General features: G+C 32.2%; 1 protein-coding gene across 1 annotated transcript; it reads left to right on the plus strand.

Moving 5' to 3' along the window:
- Nucleotides 1-10433: 10433 nt before the first annotated feature.
- LOC126888024 (52 kDa repressor of the inhibitor of the protein kinase-like) lies at nt 10434-11326 on the plus strand. The gene is made up of 2 exons (XM_050656027.1): nt 10434-10803; nt 10887-11326. Exons 1-2 carry the CDS (start codon nt 10703-10705, stop codon nt 11185-11187), a joined length of 402 nt encoding a protein of 133 aa, XP_050511984.1. The 5' UTR covers nt 10434-10702; the 3' UTR covers nt 11188-11326.
- The last annotated feature ends 8472 nt before the right edge of the window (nt 11327-19798 follow it).

The raw sequence follows: 19798 nt of genomic DNA on the forward strand, positions 1-19798 counted from the left end.
CGTTTTTTGCTGCCTTTCTATGTCTTCCACGCAGTGATATATTGCCGTTATTTCCACCTAGAAAACTGTGACATCCTTTGGTAGACTAACCGGGAAATGAATTCCTTGATTTGTTTCTACTACACCGTCCGATGTTTTTGAGCCATCAGTGTACGAGGTAGCATCAGCTTGTATGTGTACACCGTCCTTCCAGTCTTCCCTGCCTGGTATATTAATTTTGAACTTATTGTCAAAGCTATATCTAGTTGGTATTGAATCAATAGGCTACCCCATCAACACCCACAGTTCTTAGACATTTACTACGGTTACCCAGATCGACTAACCAGAAAACATTAAAGGAGCGAGTAGTTTGTGCCGCCGAATATTAATATACCCTCTGCGCCCTTAAACAAGGCCATACTTTCCCCGAGATTTTTACTGAGCGAGACTCCCTATATTCTACCAAGTTTGTATCTCTAGGATTTTTGTATTTAATTTCTGATTGAAATATATCAAGGTCAAATTGCATACACACAACCAAGCTTATATGGAATCACCATGTATTTCAAAGCAATATTTATTTCTTTTGAATAAACTTGTTATTGTTGCGAAGAATAAAGGTTTTTATTGAAAATAAACAAATCGATAGGACAATCAGATAGTACAGCTCGGTAGGGTATAGGTTATTTGCTTGAGTTGCAAATTGAACGAAAATAAATTAACTAACTTTTGCGTCCAAAAACGAAAATATGCTTCATGTAGGGTTATTAAACTTACAACGGGGAAAGATAATTGGTCTTGTGGAGCAAGAAATGTTGTCCAGATATAGCTGTAGAGCTATGCATAGCACAGGGCGTTCTGTCCAAAACCTATGCTAGATAACAGGAACTAGGAAACCTTAAAAATAAAGCAAGGAAAAGTCGCCAAAAAGTAATAACGGCTCGCCACGATCGTTTAATTGTCCAATCAGCTGGAAGACACCCAACCGTTTCTAACCTGCAGCTCCAAAGGCAGCTTTTGGAAGCTACAGGTGTAACTGTTTCAGTTGAAACGATAAGGAGAAGAGTTCGTGCCAAGAAGTATACAGCAGGAGACAGTTATCAGTTCCAGAGTTATCCAGATAGCACAAGATTGATCGCCTAAATTGGTGTCTTCGCTACCAAAACTGGAACATTGGGAATTGACAAAATGTGCTATTTTCCGAAAAAGTCAGGATTTGTGTAAAATCAGATGACCCACGAAATCGTATACTTAGAGGTCGAAGAAGACAAGCAAGAACAAAAACTGTCAGATCTGTTCACAAATATACAAGGAAAAGTATAATGTTCTGGAGAGAAATTGTGATCCGTAAAAAAACTCCCTTAATTTTCATCCAATTAACTTTAACTGCTCACAGGTAAGTTGATAGCCTGTAGTTAGGCTATGGAGAGATGCAACAGGAGAAAATTTAATTTTCATGCATGATAATGGACCTCCACATACCATTAGAGTGACTAGAGACATTATTGAAGCAGAAGATATCCCTTGTTTGGAGTGGACTGTTGCTCACCCGAGCTTAACCCTGTAGAGTATTTGTGGTGTATGCTTAAAAGGAAAATTAGAGCTCGACGGGATAATCCACCAAACTCCGCACGATTAGTATAAGCTGCTTTTGAATTGTCAACAAAATGTTAATAATTTGATTAGGAGCGTGCCAACGCAAACTGAAGCTTGCATAGTATTAGATGTGATAACACTGACTACAAAAAAAATAAAAAAATAAGTAAAAACAATTTAAACATTAGTTTTACATTAAAATTTTGTATTCTATTGATTTTAAAACAACTAGTTCCAATTTGTTGGTTAAGCACTCTATTGTTTTATTTAATTGTTACGTATTTGTTATTAAATTGCTTTAAAATAAATATTGTTTGACTTAGTGTGTTCGTTTTTCTAAATTCTCACGAAATGATAAGAAATATCAGATAATTCCATATAAGTTTGGTTGTGTGTATGTCTGTGATCTTAACATGAGGGTTCGTCAGACTCACCCCAATTTGTTAATATATCACTTATGTTGCTTGTGTAGAGTGTTAAATTCAGCACTTCTTTGCGTGCCATTGTGACAAAAGTTGGTTTGTTTCCTATATTGGATATAACCAAGCCTTCAGATAAGATGAAATTCAAAAGAGACTCACCCCCTGTGTTGATGTTTGTGCTGCCCCATATGGTGTGGTGTGCGTTGATATTACATCCTATAATGAGCTGGATTCCTTGTCCTAGACAATATGCAACTATGTCGCTTATAATGCTTGGTGGACACAGAACCTCATCACCTGGAAAGTAGGCTGAACAAATCAACAGTTTCTTTTCTCCTACTTCCGTAGTTATAGTTAGAATAGCTGCAACAATATCATCGGTGCAGAGCGCCGGGATTAGTGTACAATCTACTCTATTACTGTAAATTATACACGACCTTGGCCTTATAGATTTAGGTGTGTATAAAACCTTTTTTTTATAATTGGCTTTGGCATAAACCAATTAGCCAGATTTATTTTTTCTTTATAAAATATAAGAAGAGCATTTTTTAAGATCCAATATAAATAAATTAGATATGACGGCAGTTTTTGTTTATATTTGATTCAGAGTAGACCGCCATCTCCATATAGCTATTTCAGCATCCTCATGCATCCTCAGTGAAGCTATGCAGTCACAACTCTGAAAGAAATATCAACAGTCTGCCTATTTAAGGGAAACCATCGCGATACAATGGTTCCACCTTTTGAGACGCAATCTAGCGACATCTCTCGTATTACGAGAAAAACAACGAAAAGCCATAGATACAAAGTTTACTACCTTTTAATCAATTAGAATAATTGAAATAAAAATATAATAAACAATATTTTTAATCTAAGACTTTTCGTTAATAAACTTCTTTCTGCTATATAGCTATTTCAGCATCCTCATGCATCCTCAGTGAAGCTATGCAGTCACAACTCTGAAAGAAATATTAACAATCTGCCTATTTAAGGGAAACCATCGAGATACAATGGTTCCACTTTTTGAGACGCAATCTCGCGACATCTCTCGTATTACGAGAAAAACAACGAAAAGCACTAGATACAAAGTTTATTACCTTAATCAATTAGAATAATTGAAATAAAAATATAATAAACAATATTTTAAATCTAAGACTTTTCGTTAATAAACTTCTTTCTGGCTTCATCCTGTATCTTCGACTTTTACAATATATAAGCACAGAGACGACGAAAAAAAATTATATATTGTAAAAGCCGGAGATACAGGATGCAGCCAGAAAGCAGTTTATTAACAAAAAGTCTTTATATATAGAAAAAAATAATGGTTTTTCTCAAAACCAAAATTAGTCAACGCGGAGTCAAAACGCATATATATATATATATATATATATATATATATATATATATATATATATATATATATATATATATATATATATATATATATATATATATATATATATATATATATATACATCCCGCTATCATTATGTCATCTTTTCATGTTGCAGTCATTTGGCATCACTAAGAAATACTATCATTTTCGAATTTTAATTCGTGTATGTTTGTTGAGCGCATTTTTTAATGCCCTGTATCGTTCTCAGTTTTCTAAAATTTTGATTTTAAAAATTTAAATTATATACAAAAATTTTTACACTTCACAGCCATTTTGACTTCCACCACATAAAAATGTGTATTTGCGGTGTATTTGCCGTCAATCAACGTTGCCACGAGTTAAAAATATCGAGCGTTTGAGGCCAGGTAGAAAAGGTATATTATAAAGCATATAAAAGGTGGGTTCTTTACCTGTTCGGCTGGTAAGGGTCCAAATATTTTACGAGTTGAATTGTGTTTATTTTATTTGATCTGTTAAATTATAATTTTCTCATAACGACTTACAATATTTGTTTGAAAAATTAATTTTGGGTCATTCCATTTCAAATCATTCAATTTTGGAGCAAAAAAAAATTTGGACCTCCGATTTGTCTGAAAATTGGTATATAGCTTCTGCGGGACGTAAAAATAAGATATTTAAGGTCAAAAAATCTTCTTCTTCTTTTTTTCTCAAAATGTTATTTTATTCGATTTTACAGTGATTTGGTGTTTATTTATACAAATTTCCATTTTCTCTCGTAAAGTATCAATGGAAAACATAATATTTTAATAGAAGGGACTCAAAAATGTCATTATATGGCATTATAACAAGTTACTTTGATTCAAAACAAGCTTTTGATCAAATTTTATAGTGTAGAAAACGTTAAAATACCGTTTTTTTTACATTTTCCTCCATTCCCAAAATGCATCATAATCGATTTGGCTGAAAATTTGCCCACAGATAGACAAAACATAGGACTTTAAGTGGTCATAAGGATTTGAATTATATTACAATACCCAAAAGTTACATGCAATATTATAGTCAAAAATATAGGCGTCTACTGTAAGTAAAATTAACTCGAAAATATCGACCTCACGACAAAAATTGTTAAAAAGAAATTGTAAAATTGTAATAATTGTAAATACGATTTATTTGGAACAATTTCAGTTCCTTCCATTTTTGTCGAAAAGTTAAAAATGGCGGAGATATTGAGCAAAACAGGTTCTCCTTTAAACTCAAGATGGCCGCTAACGTAACGGAGGAATTCATTCGCGATTTTAAATTTAGGCTACTATTGACTCCCCTAAAGATCAGAAAAATAAATTTTTGTGCAGCTTGGCATTCAAGGTCAAATGCTATCCCGACTGGACTAATATATACTTTTGAGTATGATATTACTGCATGTAACTTTTTTGGTATTGTAATATAATTCAAATCCTTCTAACCACTTAAAGTCCTATCTTTTAGCTATATGCGGGCAAATTTTTAGCCAAATCGATGATGATGTATTTTGGGAATGGAGGAAAATGTAAAAAAACGGTATTTTAACGTTTTTTACACTATAAAATTTGATCAAAAACTTGTTTCGATTCAAAATAACTTGTTATAATGCCATATAATGACATTTTTGAGTCATTTCTATTAAAATATTATGTTTTTCATTGATACTTTAAGACAGAAAATGCAAATTTGTTTAAATAAACACCAAATCACTGTAAAATCGCATAAAATAACATTTTGAGAAAAAAGAAGAAGAAGATTTTTTGACCTTAAATATCTTCTTTTTACGTCCCGCAGAAGCTATATACCAATTTTCAGACAAATCGGAGATCCAAATTTTTTTGCCTGAGTGATTTGACATGGAATGTACCTTTTACATTTTCGTTTAATTTACTTACGGTTTTTGTTCAGAATTTTGAAGAAACGCTTGGTTTGACATAAAATTTGGGACACGCATAGCTAATATGTTAAAGAAAAAAAGTGATATTGTGCCGATATGTGCTTTTGATCTGGAGGTGAGTTTCGTCCGTTATCGGGGATGAAAACAAATACGTTCAAATAAGTCCGGAATTGGATAAACTGACTAATTCTAAGCAACTTCTATTTTATAGAGTTTTTTTCACTAAGTCAATACTTTTAGAGATATTTGCGAGTGAACATGTTCATTTTTCAACAAAAAAAAAACACGTTTTTAGACGGTTTTTCGCAAATAACTCAAAAAGTAGGTACCTACTTTATTGAAAAAAAATTAGCAAATAGCAAATATAGCTTATAGAAAAGTGAAAAAATGGTATATGTGTCAGGTCTGTAGACCCAGTAGAAGCAGAGTTATTGCTAAGCTTTGTTTTAAAACCAAGAGGAGTAGGTAAACTAACCCTAATAGCACACGACGTCCTCTGGACGTCCAAAATAGGTCCATTTTTGGTCCTAAGGTCCATGGACTATAAATGGACGTCCTTTGGACGTCCGGCGTTGGACGTCCTTCGATGGACTAAATATGTACGTCCTTCGGACGTCCGACGTTGGACGTCCTTCGGTGGACTAAATATGTACGTCCTTCGGACGTCCGATGTTGGACGTCCTTCGGGTGGAATAAATATGAACGTCCTTTGGACGTCCGTACTGGACGAAATACGGACGTTTGCTGATCGTCCATATTGGACATATTATACGAATTACGGGATAAAATAGCAAAATAATTCAATAAAATATTAACTTAATTATGTTAATAAAATAGTTTATATCGAAAAGATAATTATATTTAATTCAAAATTGCACAGTTTAATATTCTAAACATGTTTTTGTTTTTTTTTTTGTAAAGTGTGAAAATCTTATTTGTAAATTATTTGTTACAATGTTTTATTATTCTAGTTACCAAGATGACATAAGTTTGCTAATTAATTCTAGTAAGCAAAAATATAAATTTTATCAATGTATCTGTACTAAAAATGAATCTTAAGAGCATCTTTTTGAAGTTGAATATACGTGGCCGTGCCCAAAATAGGTCCAGTCTTAGTCCTAATGTCTATGGACTATAAATGGATGTCGTTTGGACGTCCGACGTTGGACGTACTTCGGGTGAAATAAATATGAATACGGTGGACTAAATATGTACGTCCTTCGGACTTCCGATGGTGGAATAAATACGAACGTCCTTTGGACGTCCGTACTGGACGAAATACGGACTTTTTGTGGACGTCTGAAAATCACCCCCACTACTTGGTTCCTCTGTTCACAAAACTATAACGATAGGCGATAGATTTTCGATTCACCCACCGATATCAGTTCGAAGTTGGAGAGTTGATCTCTCAGTCGTTGTCGTCGTTAGGGCTCCCGCGTAGAGTTTTATTCATTAACCACTGATTTTCATAATGTAAGAAATTATATTATATACGAATTAAAGTATAATATACTTATACATATACTATATATTACGTAAAACTATGAAGACGCTCTTTCACAACATAACACAGAGTCCGACCGCCTCATCGGGCCATTTAGAGCATCAATGCATAAGCCCCTCCAATGGATTATTATGTGCCCCTTTGACATAGGCGCACAACATTTTAATCTACCACCCTGAGGATTCCTGCTCCTGGAGTTTTTCTGAAGTGCCGAAACAGTCTATGTTCCTGATTCCTCGATCAGATGAGGAGTTTTCGGAGCCATCAACCCCAGAGAGCTACTGGAGCTCCACGTTGCAGCCAGTCACTTCTTGGTAAGTGAACGCCAAAGAGGAAGCATTCAGACTCTGCTGCTACCACCGTCTGGACATAGCCTATCGATCCCTGATGGCCTAGAGGACAAACTCACCGAGAATGATGGACAAAACCACCAGCCAGGACAATTGGTATCCAAACATTGGTATTATTTACGTTTTTTATTACATTTACATATTTTTTCATGCTCTTTGATATATATTTCTTATTCTTCCTGGTATATTTTTCATACATTTTTCAGTCTTATGGGTGTTTGGTAAAAAATGGGCCATAGCTTAACCTTGGATTACTGAGCTTAAAATAGGTCGATTTAAGCTAACTTACTTTAGTACGAAAGATGATAATAACCGAAATACAGGGTGTCAAATTTAAACTTTTATTTTATTCTTGATTATTTCCTGGGCAATACATCATTTTTGGTGTTGAATTTAGATTTCTTGTCCCAAAAAAACCCCGCTTACCAAATTTCGTGATATTATCCCATGCTTGTTAGGAAATATTCAAGAATAAATAAAATAAAAGTTTAAATTTGACACCTTGTATTTCGGTTATTATCAACTTTAGTACTAACGTAAGTTAACTTAACTTAAATCGACCTATTTTACCCTCCGAAATCTAAGGTTAATCTATGGCCTATTCTTTACCAAACACTCTGTATAAGTACATATTTGTATTCTAGCCAATCTTTTTGATTTTCTATAAAGTATAGATTTCCTTGAATTTTGAATTACAATTGTTAAAGGAAAGTTTCGCTACCGCGGTCGCCTTTTGTTCGTCTTAACTTCCATAACGGTTCTTTTGTCAAACAGATTGGGTTGGTTATTGTACCTAGTAAGCAAAAAGTATTTATCTCAGTATTTTATAATCTATTTATAATATTGAATTATCTAAAGATAGAAAGCGAAGGCGGATGAAAAAAAATTAGACAAAAGATGAATGATTATTATAATACTATAATATAATATTACACTATATAATAAGTATATATAGATAGAATATCTTCTTTTTAAGAAATTGTCCATTATCTCCAAATGAGCAAGGTGTCGATTTGAAATATATGTATAATATACAGCCCATTACGCACCACCTTAAAAATTGAGCATTTTTGATGTCTCGAATTTCCTAAACCAGTTGTCCCATCTAAGTGATTTTTTTTATAATATTATACACTAGGCTATAGGTTACCTCCTTAAGCTTGTCATGCACGGGGAGCTATATACTGTAATATATATTATATCACATCCCTCTCTATAGTAATGAGTGAGCCTGCACACACGGAACCATTAGTTCCGTGTCTCCAGGCTCACTCATTACTATAGGGAGTGATATGAAATAATATACATAATATATTACAGTATAGCTCCCCGTTCATGACAAGCTTAAGGAGGTAACCTGTAGCCTAGGCTATAATATTATAAAAAAAATCACTGAGATTGGACAACAGGTTTAGGAAATTCGAGACATCAAAAATGAATCATTTTTAAGGTGGTGCGTTAATTTCTTGGAGAAGTGTAATTGTAATTTAATGTAAATAATGTAATATCCAATAATTGTAATTTAATATAAGATGTAATATAAGTTCCTTAAAAAATGTATTTTTTATTTCCCACAATACATTCTCCACAGGTCTAAATATCGTCGCTAGACGTCCACCGAACGTCCTCTCAGGACGTTAGATGGACGTTCGGCAGCACGACATTGGACCAAACTGGGACGTCCTATGAAGGTCCAATTGAGGTCCACCGAACGTCCCCTCGGACTTTAGGTGGACGTCCATTGGACGTTAGATGGACGTCCATTGGACGTTTGGCAACGAGGCATTTGGACCAAACTAGGACGTCCTGTTAAGGTCCAATTTACGTCCCCTAGGACGTCCGATTAAGGTCCAATTTACGTCCGATTAAGGTCCAATTTACGTTCGATTAACGTCCAATTTACGTCCGATTAAGGTCCAATTTAGGTCCCCTCGGACGTTAGGTGGACGTCCATTGGACATTTGGCAATGTGGATTTGAACCAAACTAGGACGTCCTGTTAAGGTCCAATTTACGTCCCCTAGGACGTCCGATTAAGGTCCAATTTACGTCCGATTAAGGTCCAATTTACGTCCACTCGGACCTTAGATGGACGTCCAATGGACGTTCGGTAGCGCGACATTTGGACCAAAATAGGACGTATAAAGGACGTTCCTCGGACGAAAACGGATGTCCTTAAAGTCCGTGAAGGACGTCCTATGGACGTCCATTGGATGTCCTTGTGCTATTAGGGTAAAAAGACAGATTCACACCCAAGAAAGTCACTAGAAATATCTTCAGATACATCTTCTTTTTTGGTTGATCATATCGGCCTTTGACGGTAATATTGACTAAAAATCTAAAAATAAAAGGAATAACGCAGAAAATGCAAACATCGCTGATAAAATAAATAAACTAACCTATGAAATGCCAATAGTGTTAAAATTTTATAAATGTCATTATTGTCAAAATTTGATATGAGTAAAATTGCCTGAGGTTGTACCAATTACAAACAAGGTTTACGGCGCGGGAAATTTGAATTACTCCTCTTGGTTTAAAAACAGACTATAGTGAAAAATAAGCTCTTATATGTCAAATTCCAAATCGAATATTTTAACGTGAAATAAAAAAAATTAAACACTTTTCTGGGAAAACTTATTACAACTTTTTTAAAGTGTTTAAGAAAACGTTTATTTTTATTTTTTTAAAAAGTTTCTAGCAGCAAGACTAAGCAAGTTACGCTCCAAATAGAGTTGTTCCTTATTTTTTGGTTAAAAATATCGTAAAAATCTCCCTCTAATTATCAGCCCAAATGGAATTAATCATTACCACTTCACAAGTAATTTTATGTATTGTTTGTGTTTGTAAGTTTCATCAGTTCAAAGTGCTTACTTGTGAAAAAATTTGGTTTTAAGGCTGTTCCTCACGATTCTAAGCATAGCTAAATTCCAATGTAAAAGTTTAAACAAAATAACGCAAAAACTATGGCAGATATTGAGATAATTCTTTTTTTGTATGAAAGGTATTAAAAAGTTCTAGTGCACTATTCCCTTATCAATTATTAAATTGTTTAAACAATATGTTTTTTTTAACTTTTTTGCTTAAAATTAACGTAAAAAAATTTAAATTTAAATACGGCACTAGAGAATTTTTCCCACTTTCCGAAACTGTTTTTGTTTTTAACATAAAGTGTAACACAAAGCAGTTATTTTGTTTAAACTTTTTTAAAAATCTCAAAGTTTTGCTAAAAGGTATCTCTTTCGGCCGTCATTCTGTCCTTGTTGTCGATATCCAGCCCGCGGCCAGCCAGCAGGTAAAGAAACCCTGTCGGTAGGATCAAAGAATACTCCATCCAACAAGAAGCGAAAGCGTGGAATATTTCGGGCTCCAAATTTCTTTGCGCATGACCATGCGCCATGTTTGATGTTTGATCGTTGCTCGCATTCAAGGCGTAACGGCTGTTTATCTATGTACATGTGTTTGTGACAAGTGACAATTTGTTTGTGTAAATTTTCGTGTTTGGCGTTTTCATAATATTTTATAATTGTTGAAAAAAGTATATTAATATTAAAAATTATTAAAATAAACTATAATTGTGATGGCTGCACGCAAAGGTGGAATTTCTTGTGTGGTTCGTGGATGCCAGACTAGATCTGGGGAACAAATAAGTCTTTTTTCAATACCACGAGATCGTAGCAGGTAAACAAATCAAATTTGATATTAAAACGCGCTACAAAAGTTATCTGAACATTAATATTTTAATTCAATACATTTTTTTATAGAGCTGAATTATGGCTAAAAGCTGCAATTAGGGAAGATTTACTTTCAAAGGATGTCAATGAATTGCACAAAAATTATAGAATGTGTGAGAAACACTTTCAACCACATTTTATATCGAAGGGGGGAAACGTAAGAAAAAATTTATTTATACAAGCTCATCCTACGATATTCCCATACAACCAAGATGTACAGCTGGTTCCAAAAAAACTGATACGACTCTTAGTAAGATTTGATCATTTTGAGCAGTGTATGATTGGTCTGACATTATATTATATTTATTATGACAGACAAATAATAAAATAAACAAACAAACAGCCATTTTTTGAGGTTGAAGTTATTTGACAAATTTTAAGATTTGGCAGTGACAGTTACAGTATTTAAATAATAAGTATTTATCCGTCAAAATATAATAAATGAAATATAATTAAACTCATATTTATTATATCACACCTCACCAAAAGCTTTTTACAAGAACATAGTCAGTGATTTTGATATGGCTTAGAGCCAGACTACATCAAGATCGCCTATAAATCGTGCTGGTAATCGCTTTGTTGCGAGACCAAAAAAAAAGAAGAAGAAGAAGAAAATACACTGCTCAATTTTCTACAAAATGCGCTTTAAGAGTCGTATCAGTTTTTTTTGGAACCAGCTGTACAATCTGCAGATGAACCCTTAAGAAAAATCATAAGACTTGAAACACAGATTGAAGGTAGGTACAGCTTATTTATTCACAATAATTACAGTGCCTCATAAAAGTCATATAAAAATAAGTACAGTAGAAAAAATGAAAAAATACCCATAAACAGTCATATAAAACACGCTGTATTTTCCTGTCACTGTGTCACAAAAAAAATTGACCAGCGCAAGTACTTGTAATAATTATTGTTACATGTACTTTCACTGGACAATTTTCTTTGTGACACGGTGACAGTAAAATACAGTGTGTTTTATATGTTCGTTCATGGGTATTCTTTCATTTTTCTGACTGTATCTGCTTGTATATGTACTGCTTATACATATGTACAGTGAAGTGATCTAATAACCTGCAGAATAATGCAAGAGATGGAAAACATAATACATTGTGAAGTAAAGAGAGGTGGAAATTATCAATATAAATGTATAAATTAACATTACATTACATAGTTTCCCAGCTTTAGAAATATAGAAGGAATATGACTACTGTTACTATGACAGGAGAATTTTATAAAATACTCCCCTCACAGACTACTAAAGGTGGGAAACTATGTAATGTAATGTTAATTTATAAGTTTATACTGATAATTTCCACCCATACTAATTTCACCTCTATTTACTTCGCAATGTACATATTATGTTTTCCATCTTTTGCGTTATTCTGCCGGTTATTAGCACGCTCATCACTGTATAAGTTGTTTGTTGTTTTTCATCATAACATAAACAGGATCTAGAATTTTGAAATTTAATAATCTTTTATCAACCTTTAGACACCATTTTGCAACTTGTATTTTATAAGAACATATCTTATGGTTACATATTGAGTAATACATATGTTGTGGTTTTAGATAAAACTGAAATAGATATTATGCAGCCAGTTGCCAAAAAAACTGATGCCAGTCATAGTATGCACAGTATACCTGATACTTTGATGGAAGAATCTGTGGTAACAGGTAATTTTATTTATTGCTCCTACAACTCTATTACGTGTTCAACAAATCACTAATACGCCTTAACATATTCTTCTTAAAGTTTCATCTCCTATCGGAGGTTGGATATCATAATGGCTGTGGTCACTTTGTTGACTGCTGCTCTGAACAGTTGTAACTACAGTTAAACCATTCTCTAAGGTTCCTCAGCCAGGAGATGCGTGTTCTTCCTATGCTTTTAAAGATATATTAGTTTCCTTCTACTATAGTTGATTTTTTAACCAAGAGGAGTAAACTAAAAAGACAGATTCACACCCAAGAAAGTTACTGGAAAGTCACCAATTTCATCTTTTTTTTTTTCGTTGATCATATCGGCTTTCGATGATAATCCATACATATTATGTTATACTAACACATCGCTAAAGAGTTCTAAAAACAACTGTTTTTATATAAAAGTAGACTAAAAATCTAAAAATTAAAGGCATAATGCAGAAAACACAAAAAATCGCTGATATATTTAATTAACCTATAAAATGACATAAGTAACAAAATTTCATAAATGTCATTAGTGTCAAAATTTAATAACAGTGGAGTAAAGTCGCCTGCGGTTGGACCAATTAGAAACAAGCATTACGGGGTGGTAAATTTGATTCACTCCTCTTCGTTAAAAAACAAACAATAGTATCTTTAACATATAGTTCTTCAATTATATCTTTGCACATGCATGAAATTATTCACTAATTACTTATTATACTAGGTCACCATTTTACTCACAGAAACTATAATAGTGTAGCAAAATTAAACTGCTTGTCCATAGAAACCACAATAAGTTAAACAAAGATAAACAATATGGCATACCTTGTCTTTGATACCTTGTTTACTATGAATTTTGACGTTTATCATTTTTAGTGACATTTATATCAGTGCATTTGTTCATTCATTTTGTCAATAACCGTTCATGTTGTTTAACATTGAATTTCTTACACACTACATGTACATTTTATGCTCCAAACTGTGCGAAGGTATTTTTGAAGGCAAGCAATGTCATAAACTTAATTTCGACAAAAGTAGTCTTTGACCAGTTGTTACACCTAACCCTTTAATTATTATATTGACAGTAAATATCAATGATATTACATATCTACATACATTTCACTTAATGTTTTGGTTTAACTTATGTGCAAACGAATCATGACATTTGTGCAAAGATAAAATGGAACACCTATATCTGCTTTGAATGTGTGTGTTAAGCCTGTCATGCACGGGGAGCTAAACTATATTATATATGTATTCGTGCAACATTCCCGAACATATCGTGGGTAAGTTCAGGATACATTCAGGGGATGCTGCGAGAATAAATCTATAATATATGTATAATATATGTAGTATATTATATATATGCATACCCTGTGTGTGACAAGCTTTATTTGGTTATTAAATATACTTTATTATTTCAGATGTTGATGTCAATACCGAAGTATCTACCAGACCCCATACTCCAGCACACACAGTTTCAACTCAAACTCCCCCCAAATTATCTAGTAGATCACCAAGGAAAGTAAAATTACGAATAAAAATAAAAACTTTACAAAAAAATATTAGGAAATGCAAATCATCCAAGAAGAAGAAGGAAAATGATAACATTTATTTAAATAAATTTAATCAAATGTGTGACAAACTATTAAACAAGCCTTTAGCACAAATAGTAAAAGCTCAAGCATTATTAAAAAGTAAACCTCCAAAAAGTAGGAGGTATTCTGATGAATATAAACAATTTGCATTAACACTATATTTTTTGGGTCCTAGAGCATATGCTTTTATGGAAAAAATATTGTATTTGCCCTCAAAACGAAGTCTTCAAAAAATTACTGAAAATTTGGTCTGTAAACCTGGTTTAAATAATGAACAAATATTTGATGCCCTAAAATTAAAAGTGAACACAATGTTGGATCAGGACAAGCACTGTAGTATTTGTATTGATGAAATGTCAATTAAAAGTAATTTATTTTTTGATGCAGGTCGTGATGAAATAGTTGGTTTATATGATATAGGAACTGGGAAAAAGGAATCAATAGTTGCACAAAATGTACTTGTGATAATGGTTCGAGGTTTGTATTCAAATTGGAAACAGCAACTAGCATATTTCTTTGTGAATACTACCTTTGAAGCAAATCACCTTCTTCCTATTATAAAAGAATGTATTTCTAAACTATTTCAATCAGGTTTATATGTGAATTGTCTTGTTACTGATATGGGATCGAATTTTATAAAATGGAGTAAATTACTTGGGATTTCTCCATCTAACCCAGAATTTGATGTCAATGGACAAAAAATTGTTTATTTATTTGACCCATGTCATTTACTTAAAGCCACTAGAAATAACTTAATTAATAATGTCTTTCATTTTAATAACAAAAAAACTTCTTGGTCCTTTATAGAAACATTTTATCATGACGATAAAAAAAAATTTTATAAGTGCGCACCAAAATTAACATACTCTCATATATATACCCCACATCTTTTGAGAAAATGCGAGTAAAACTAGCATCACAAATTTTAAGTAACACTGTTGCAAGTTCTATGAATACATATATTGCTCTTGGTATTCTTTCATTAGAGGCATCAGGAACAGTAGAGATTATTGAAAAATTTAATAATTTGTTTGATATTTTAAATTCTACTGATACGAATAATCCTAACAAATATAAAAATGTATTTGAGGGAACTGAATTTCAGATCAATTTCCTAAATTCCATGATAGATTTTCTACATAACCTGAAAATATTAGATAAAACAGGAAAAGATGTAACATGTCGTTCTAGATCAAAAAATAGTTGGATTGTAACAATTAATGGTGTTAAAAAACTTTGGGATAACTTATCATCTAGCGGTTTTAAATATTTAAAAACAAGAAGACTTAACCAAGACTGTGTGGAAAATTATTTTGGAAGTATAAGGCAACAAGGCGGAAATTCCATCAATCCAACTGCCATACAATTTCAGAGGGCATTTAAAAAATTGTTTTGTCAAAATTTTATGCATTCTAACAAAATGAATTGCAAAGATGATTTAGATAAACGTTTAATGGATTTAAATGTAAAAAAAGTTTCTAATAGTCAACAATATTCGCCAATGAAGGCTATTTCACTTCCAGATTGTGATTATAAAACAGAAAATCTAACAACCCAAAATGCTTTTCAGTATGTATGTGGTTATTTAATTAAAAAGGCTCTCAATATTCATGTTTGTCATATATGTAATAAATATTCAAGGGAAATTGACGAACTAGATAGTAGTTTATTATTGACACATTTTAAAGCATACAGTACTGATAAATGTGATTATGGGGGACTGAGAACTCCAAGTAAGGACTTTATCCAATACATTTATAAGTTAGAAATAATTTTTAGTGCTTCATATGAAGATATATTAACTAAAGGTGGAATATCACACTCATACTTTAGGGTAATGAAAGAAGTTCCTTTTAAACATCCGTGTGATTCATTTCCATATACTTATATATTAAAATTATTTATTCGTGTAAGATTATTTTATTCTTTAAAATATTTTAACGCTGATTTAAAAAGTAAAAAAAAAGTAAAAAAAAGGGGGGAGATAGAAAATTAAAAATATTATCACATGTTTAAATATTTAATATTATTGTAGTTTTTATATCAAGCTTTGTTCAATACTACAATAAATCTAGTATGTCTATCTATAGTTGGTTTTTTAATATTATTTATTATATTCAGTAACATATAATATACTCAATATACACAAATAAAATAGTAATTAAATTAAGAGGGAAGAGAATTAATTATATCAAGATTTAATTTTTTGAAACAATTTTTAGGAATAACTCATTTACAAATTCTTTATTATGCACGTATAATATTGCTTTAAGATTCAAATTTTTAAAACAATTTTTAGGAATACCTCATTTACTCATTCTTGCTGCTAGGCCAACGAATTTGGCAAAACAACTTTTTTTTGGTACTGTATGCTTTCAGTCTAGTAAATAAATTACTGTCATTCTTAATTTCAGCCGCTTGCATCTCATGCATTTGTAAAGCTTTTTTGATAAAATATTCCTATAAATAAATAAAGGCACTTTCTGTACCTGTAGTTGGCATCTGGATATAGCGATATTTATATTTTTTGTAACATTTATAGGTAGGAAAGTATTATGTTTGATATTATTTAAGCCGGTTAATATAATCCCTAAGTCATCTGCACAATTCATATGTTCCAGGTGTAAATAATTAAGACAAAGTAATTTGCTGAATGCTCCATCACATTGAATTGCGGTAAGGTTTACAGAGTTTCCTGCTTCTTAAATTTCCGAAAAAATTTTCTAAACGGTCGTAGTTTATTCGTCTCACTTTTAAGTTGATAAATCCTGCCCTTTCCGGTCTCTGCCCAAGAACTTTTAGACCTTTTATTGTCACCATCCAAAAATTTAGATCTTGATGTTATATCGATGTTTTCTTTACATATTTTCAAGTTGCCCAAAAATACCTACATCTGGCTGATGTAATTGAGGTGGTAGTCCAAACCTTTAAAAACATTTTTAAATTCATTTGGGTATCTTCTTCTTCTTTAGCCCATTTCTATCCAACTTTGGACATAGACCTTCCCCAAAGCTTTCCATATCTGTCTGTCCATGGCTGTGCTTTCCCAGTGAGTTCCTAAAGTTTTTTCAATATCGTCCTTCCATCGCATCTGAGGTCTTCCTCTTTTTTCCTGTCCACGGTCTCAAGTTTTGTATTTCAGCATTCCATATTTTATCTTCCTGTCTCGCATTGTGGCCCGCAAATCTCCACTTTAACCCTGTTAAATGTTCAGTTACATTTTTTACTTTTGTTTTCTTTCCATTTGTTTGACTTTCTGTCTTGCAGTTTTATTCCCAAGATGGATCTTTCCATTTTTCTCCGAGTTTCTATTTTGTTAGTGTCCATGTTTCTGAGCCATACTGGGGCCATACATCAGAACAGGAAGGATGCACTGGTCAAATACCTACACGGGTTTTTAGGTACTCTTGTATCTTTGTGCTTTTTAGTATCCATCTTAACCTTCCAAACGCTGCCCACTCCAATCTGATTCTTCTTTGTACTTCAATAATTGTCTGATACTCTTTATTAGCTTTGATTATTTTTTGACCCAGGTATATAAATATATTCGTCAACAACCTCAATATTTACATTATATATATTTGTATTTATTCTGTCATTTGTATTTGTCCTGATTTTTGTTTTTTTATTTTTGTTTTACTCATGTTCATTTGGGTGACATACGTTGGTGAAATTGAATATATTAAATAATTTATCAAATTGATGTATTTTTTCATATTATCATTTATTTATTATTATTTTCATATTTCTAGTTGCTTTTTGTAAATGTGGAGTATCAAAAAAAGTAAATAAGCTTGAGCATTGACATTTAATGGTCTGGAAAGCTTTATAAAATTTGATCATCAATCAGTTAGAAGACCTTCAACATGTAACCCAGATTCTGATAATTTGGTGAAGTTGTTGGCGTCAAAGATTGTATTTAAAAAAATAAGCAATTGGCTGTTTTCAATTCTGAAACAATCCTCTTGCCATAATAATGGCAACGTTTTATGCAACTAAAGACTTATTTTTTTCTGAATCAAATTTGTTCTGTTCTGTTTTGTAATCTGTTCTGTAATCAAATCTGAATCATCTTTACTTTCATTCATTTATTTTTTTTCTTTCCCTATGTCTTGGAATCATTTTCACACAGTTTTTACAGTTTCATCATGACCATAATGAAAATAAAGATTTGACTTAAGCGCAGCTTTATCAATGCATATAACACAATTTTTATCCAATTATTCTGACATAGTCTTACCTTTTAACTGGATAGCATTAAATACAGAGGTCTGGATTAATCCAGGTTTACAAATAATAATTGTTCTAGTCATTTTTTTTTTCAAACAACGTTTAGATGGAAAATAAATAATTTTTTTCCAAAAGTTTTAAACTTTGGTTTCAAAAAAGTATAATGTGAGAGCGAATTGTTTGTATTCCTTTGAATATCTTCTGGACTTTGTTACTTTTTTCTGCAACGGTGCTTGAGATTTTACAATTTATTAAGAAATTTTTCACACATTTTTTTAAACCGTTCCTTCCAATTCTTGTTTTGTGCCGTTTTGTTTTTTACATATTGTATCTAAAATTTTCCCTTTTCTGGTTTTATGTTTCAGCTTAAATGTGGTCCATTTAACGTAGCTAAATGAGTAGCATTATCCTATAAAGGAGTTCTTCAACTCTTGCAACGGTAAGAATCGGTGAAATACAAAATGGAAGAACTGATTAAGAAGAATGTGAAGGTATATGGGCAGTTTCAGGTAAAATCCTTTGTGGATCCGAATGAATTATATAATGTAGGTTTAAGACAAGTATGTGAAAGTGAGTGTTAGACATTGTTTTGTAGAGTTTGTAAAATTTGTATTCTCCGTTACCAGTGCAGTTGTGATGAATATTTGGTGAGGAATACCTTGTGTAAGCATGTGCACTTGGTAAGAATGTATGAGTAGCATGTGGGTACTAATTCTGTTTTAGATGATACTGCAAGGTTTTTGGAGAAACTTCAATTATCAAATCAAGGCATGAGGAGGAAAGTAATGAGTTTGTCAGAGGGAAGGTAGAAAAGGTGGACGAATTAGACGACCAAGATTTTATCAAATTTACGAGTGAGTTTCAAGGAATTATGGAAAAATTTCAGAAAATTACAAAGAAGCGAAAAATGGAAAAGCAGAAGTATTTTCAAATAAAGAAAGAAATTGAGTAATCATTAAATTTGAACATTTTTTTAGCTCACAAGTATTTTGTCTTCTGTATCTGTATTGAATTTTTATTATAGTTGTATAGGCTTTACAAGAACGTTAGTTAATTTAACATTATTATAGAGTTTACTTGATTAGCAATATTAGTAATATGTATGCATACTTAGGTTAGGTCTGAATTTTAAAGTCATGTTAAGTAATGTTATTTATAGACATTTATATCAGAGTTGTATTTTTATCTGGATGTACTACGTCTTCGGCGAGGTTTAGAGGGGTTTTACCTTCGCCATTTTACCAATAAGGACGTCCCCTCCTTTGATTTCTCAGATATTTAATAAAGAATAAAAACATATTAAACTATTTAGTGTTTCATTTCGTTTGCAATTGTAGTCATTTCCAGTAAACATTTGCTATATTTTGTTCAGACCATTTGTCTTATTTTTTATAGCACCCAATTCAAAATAATATGTTTTCATTATTGTAC

This window comes from Diabrotica virgifera, chromosome 7, assembly GCF_917563875.1.
Source record: "Diabrotica virgifera virgifera chromosome 7, PGI_DIABVI_V3a".
Classification (NCBI taxonomy): domain Eukaryota; kingdom Metazoa; phylum Arthropoda; class Insecta; order Coleoptera; family Chrysomelidae; genus Diabrotica; species Diabrotica virgifera.

Coding starts and splice junctions, on each gene's coding strand:
- LOC126888024 (XM_050656027.1), top strand. CDS start 10,703: ATGGCTGCACGCAAAGGTGGAATTTCTTGTGTGGTTCGTGGATGCCAG. Junction 10,804..10,886: donor ATACCACGAGATCGTAGCAG/GTAAACAAATCA, acceptor ATTTTTTTATAG/AGCTGAATTATGGCTAAAAG.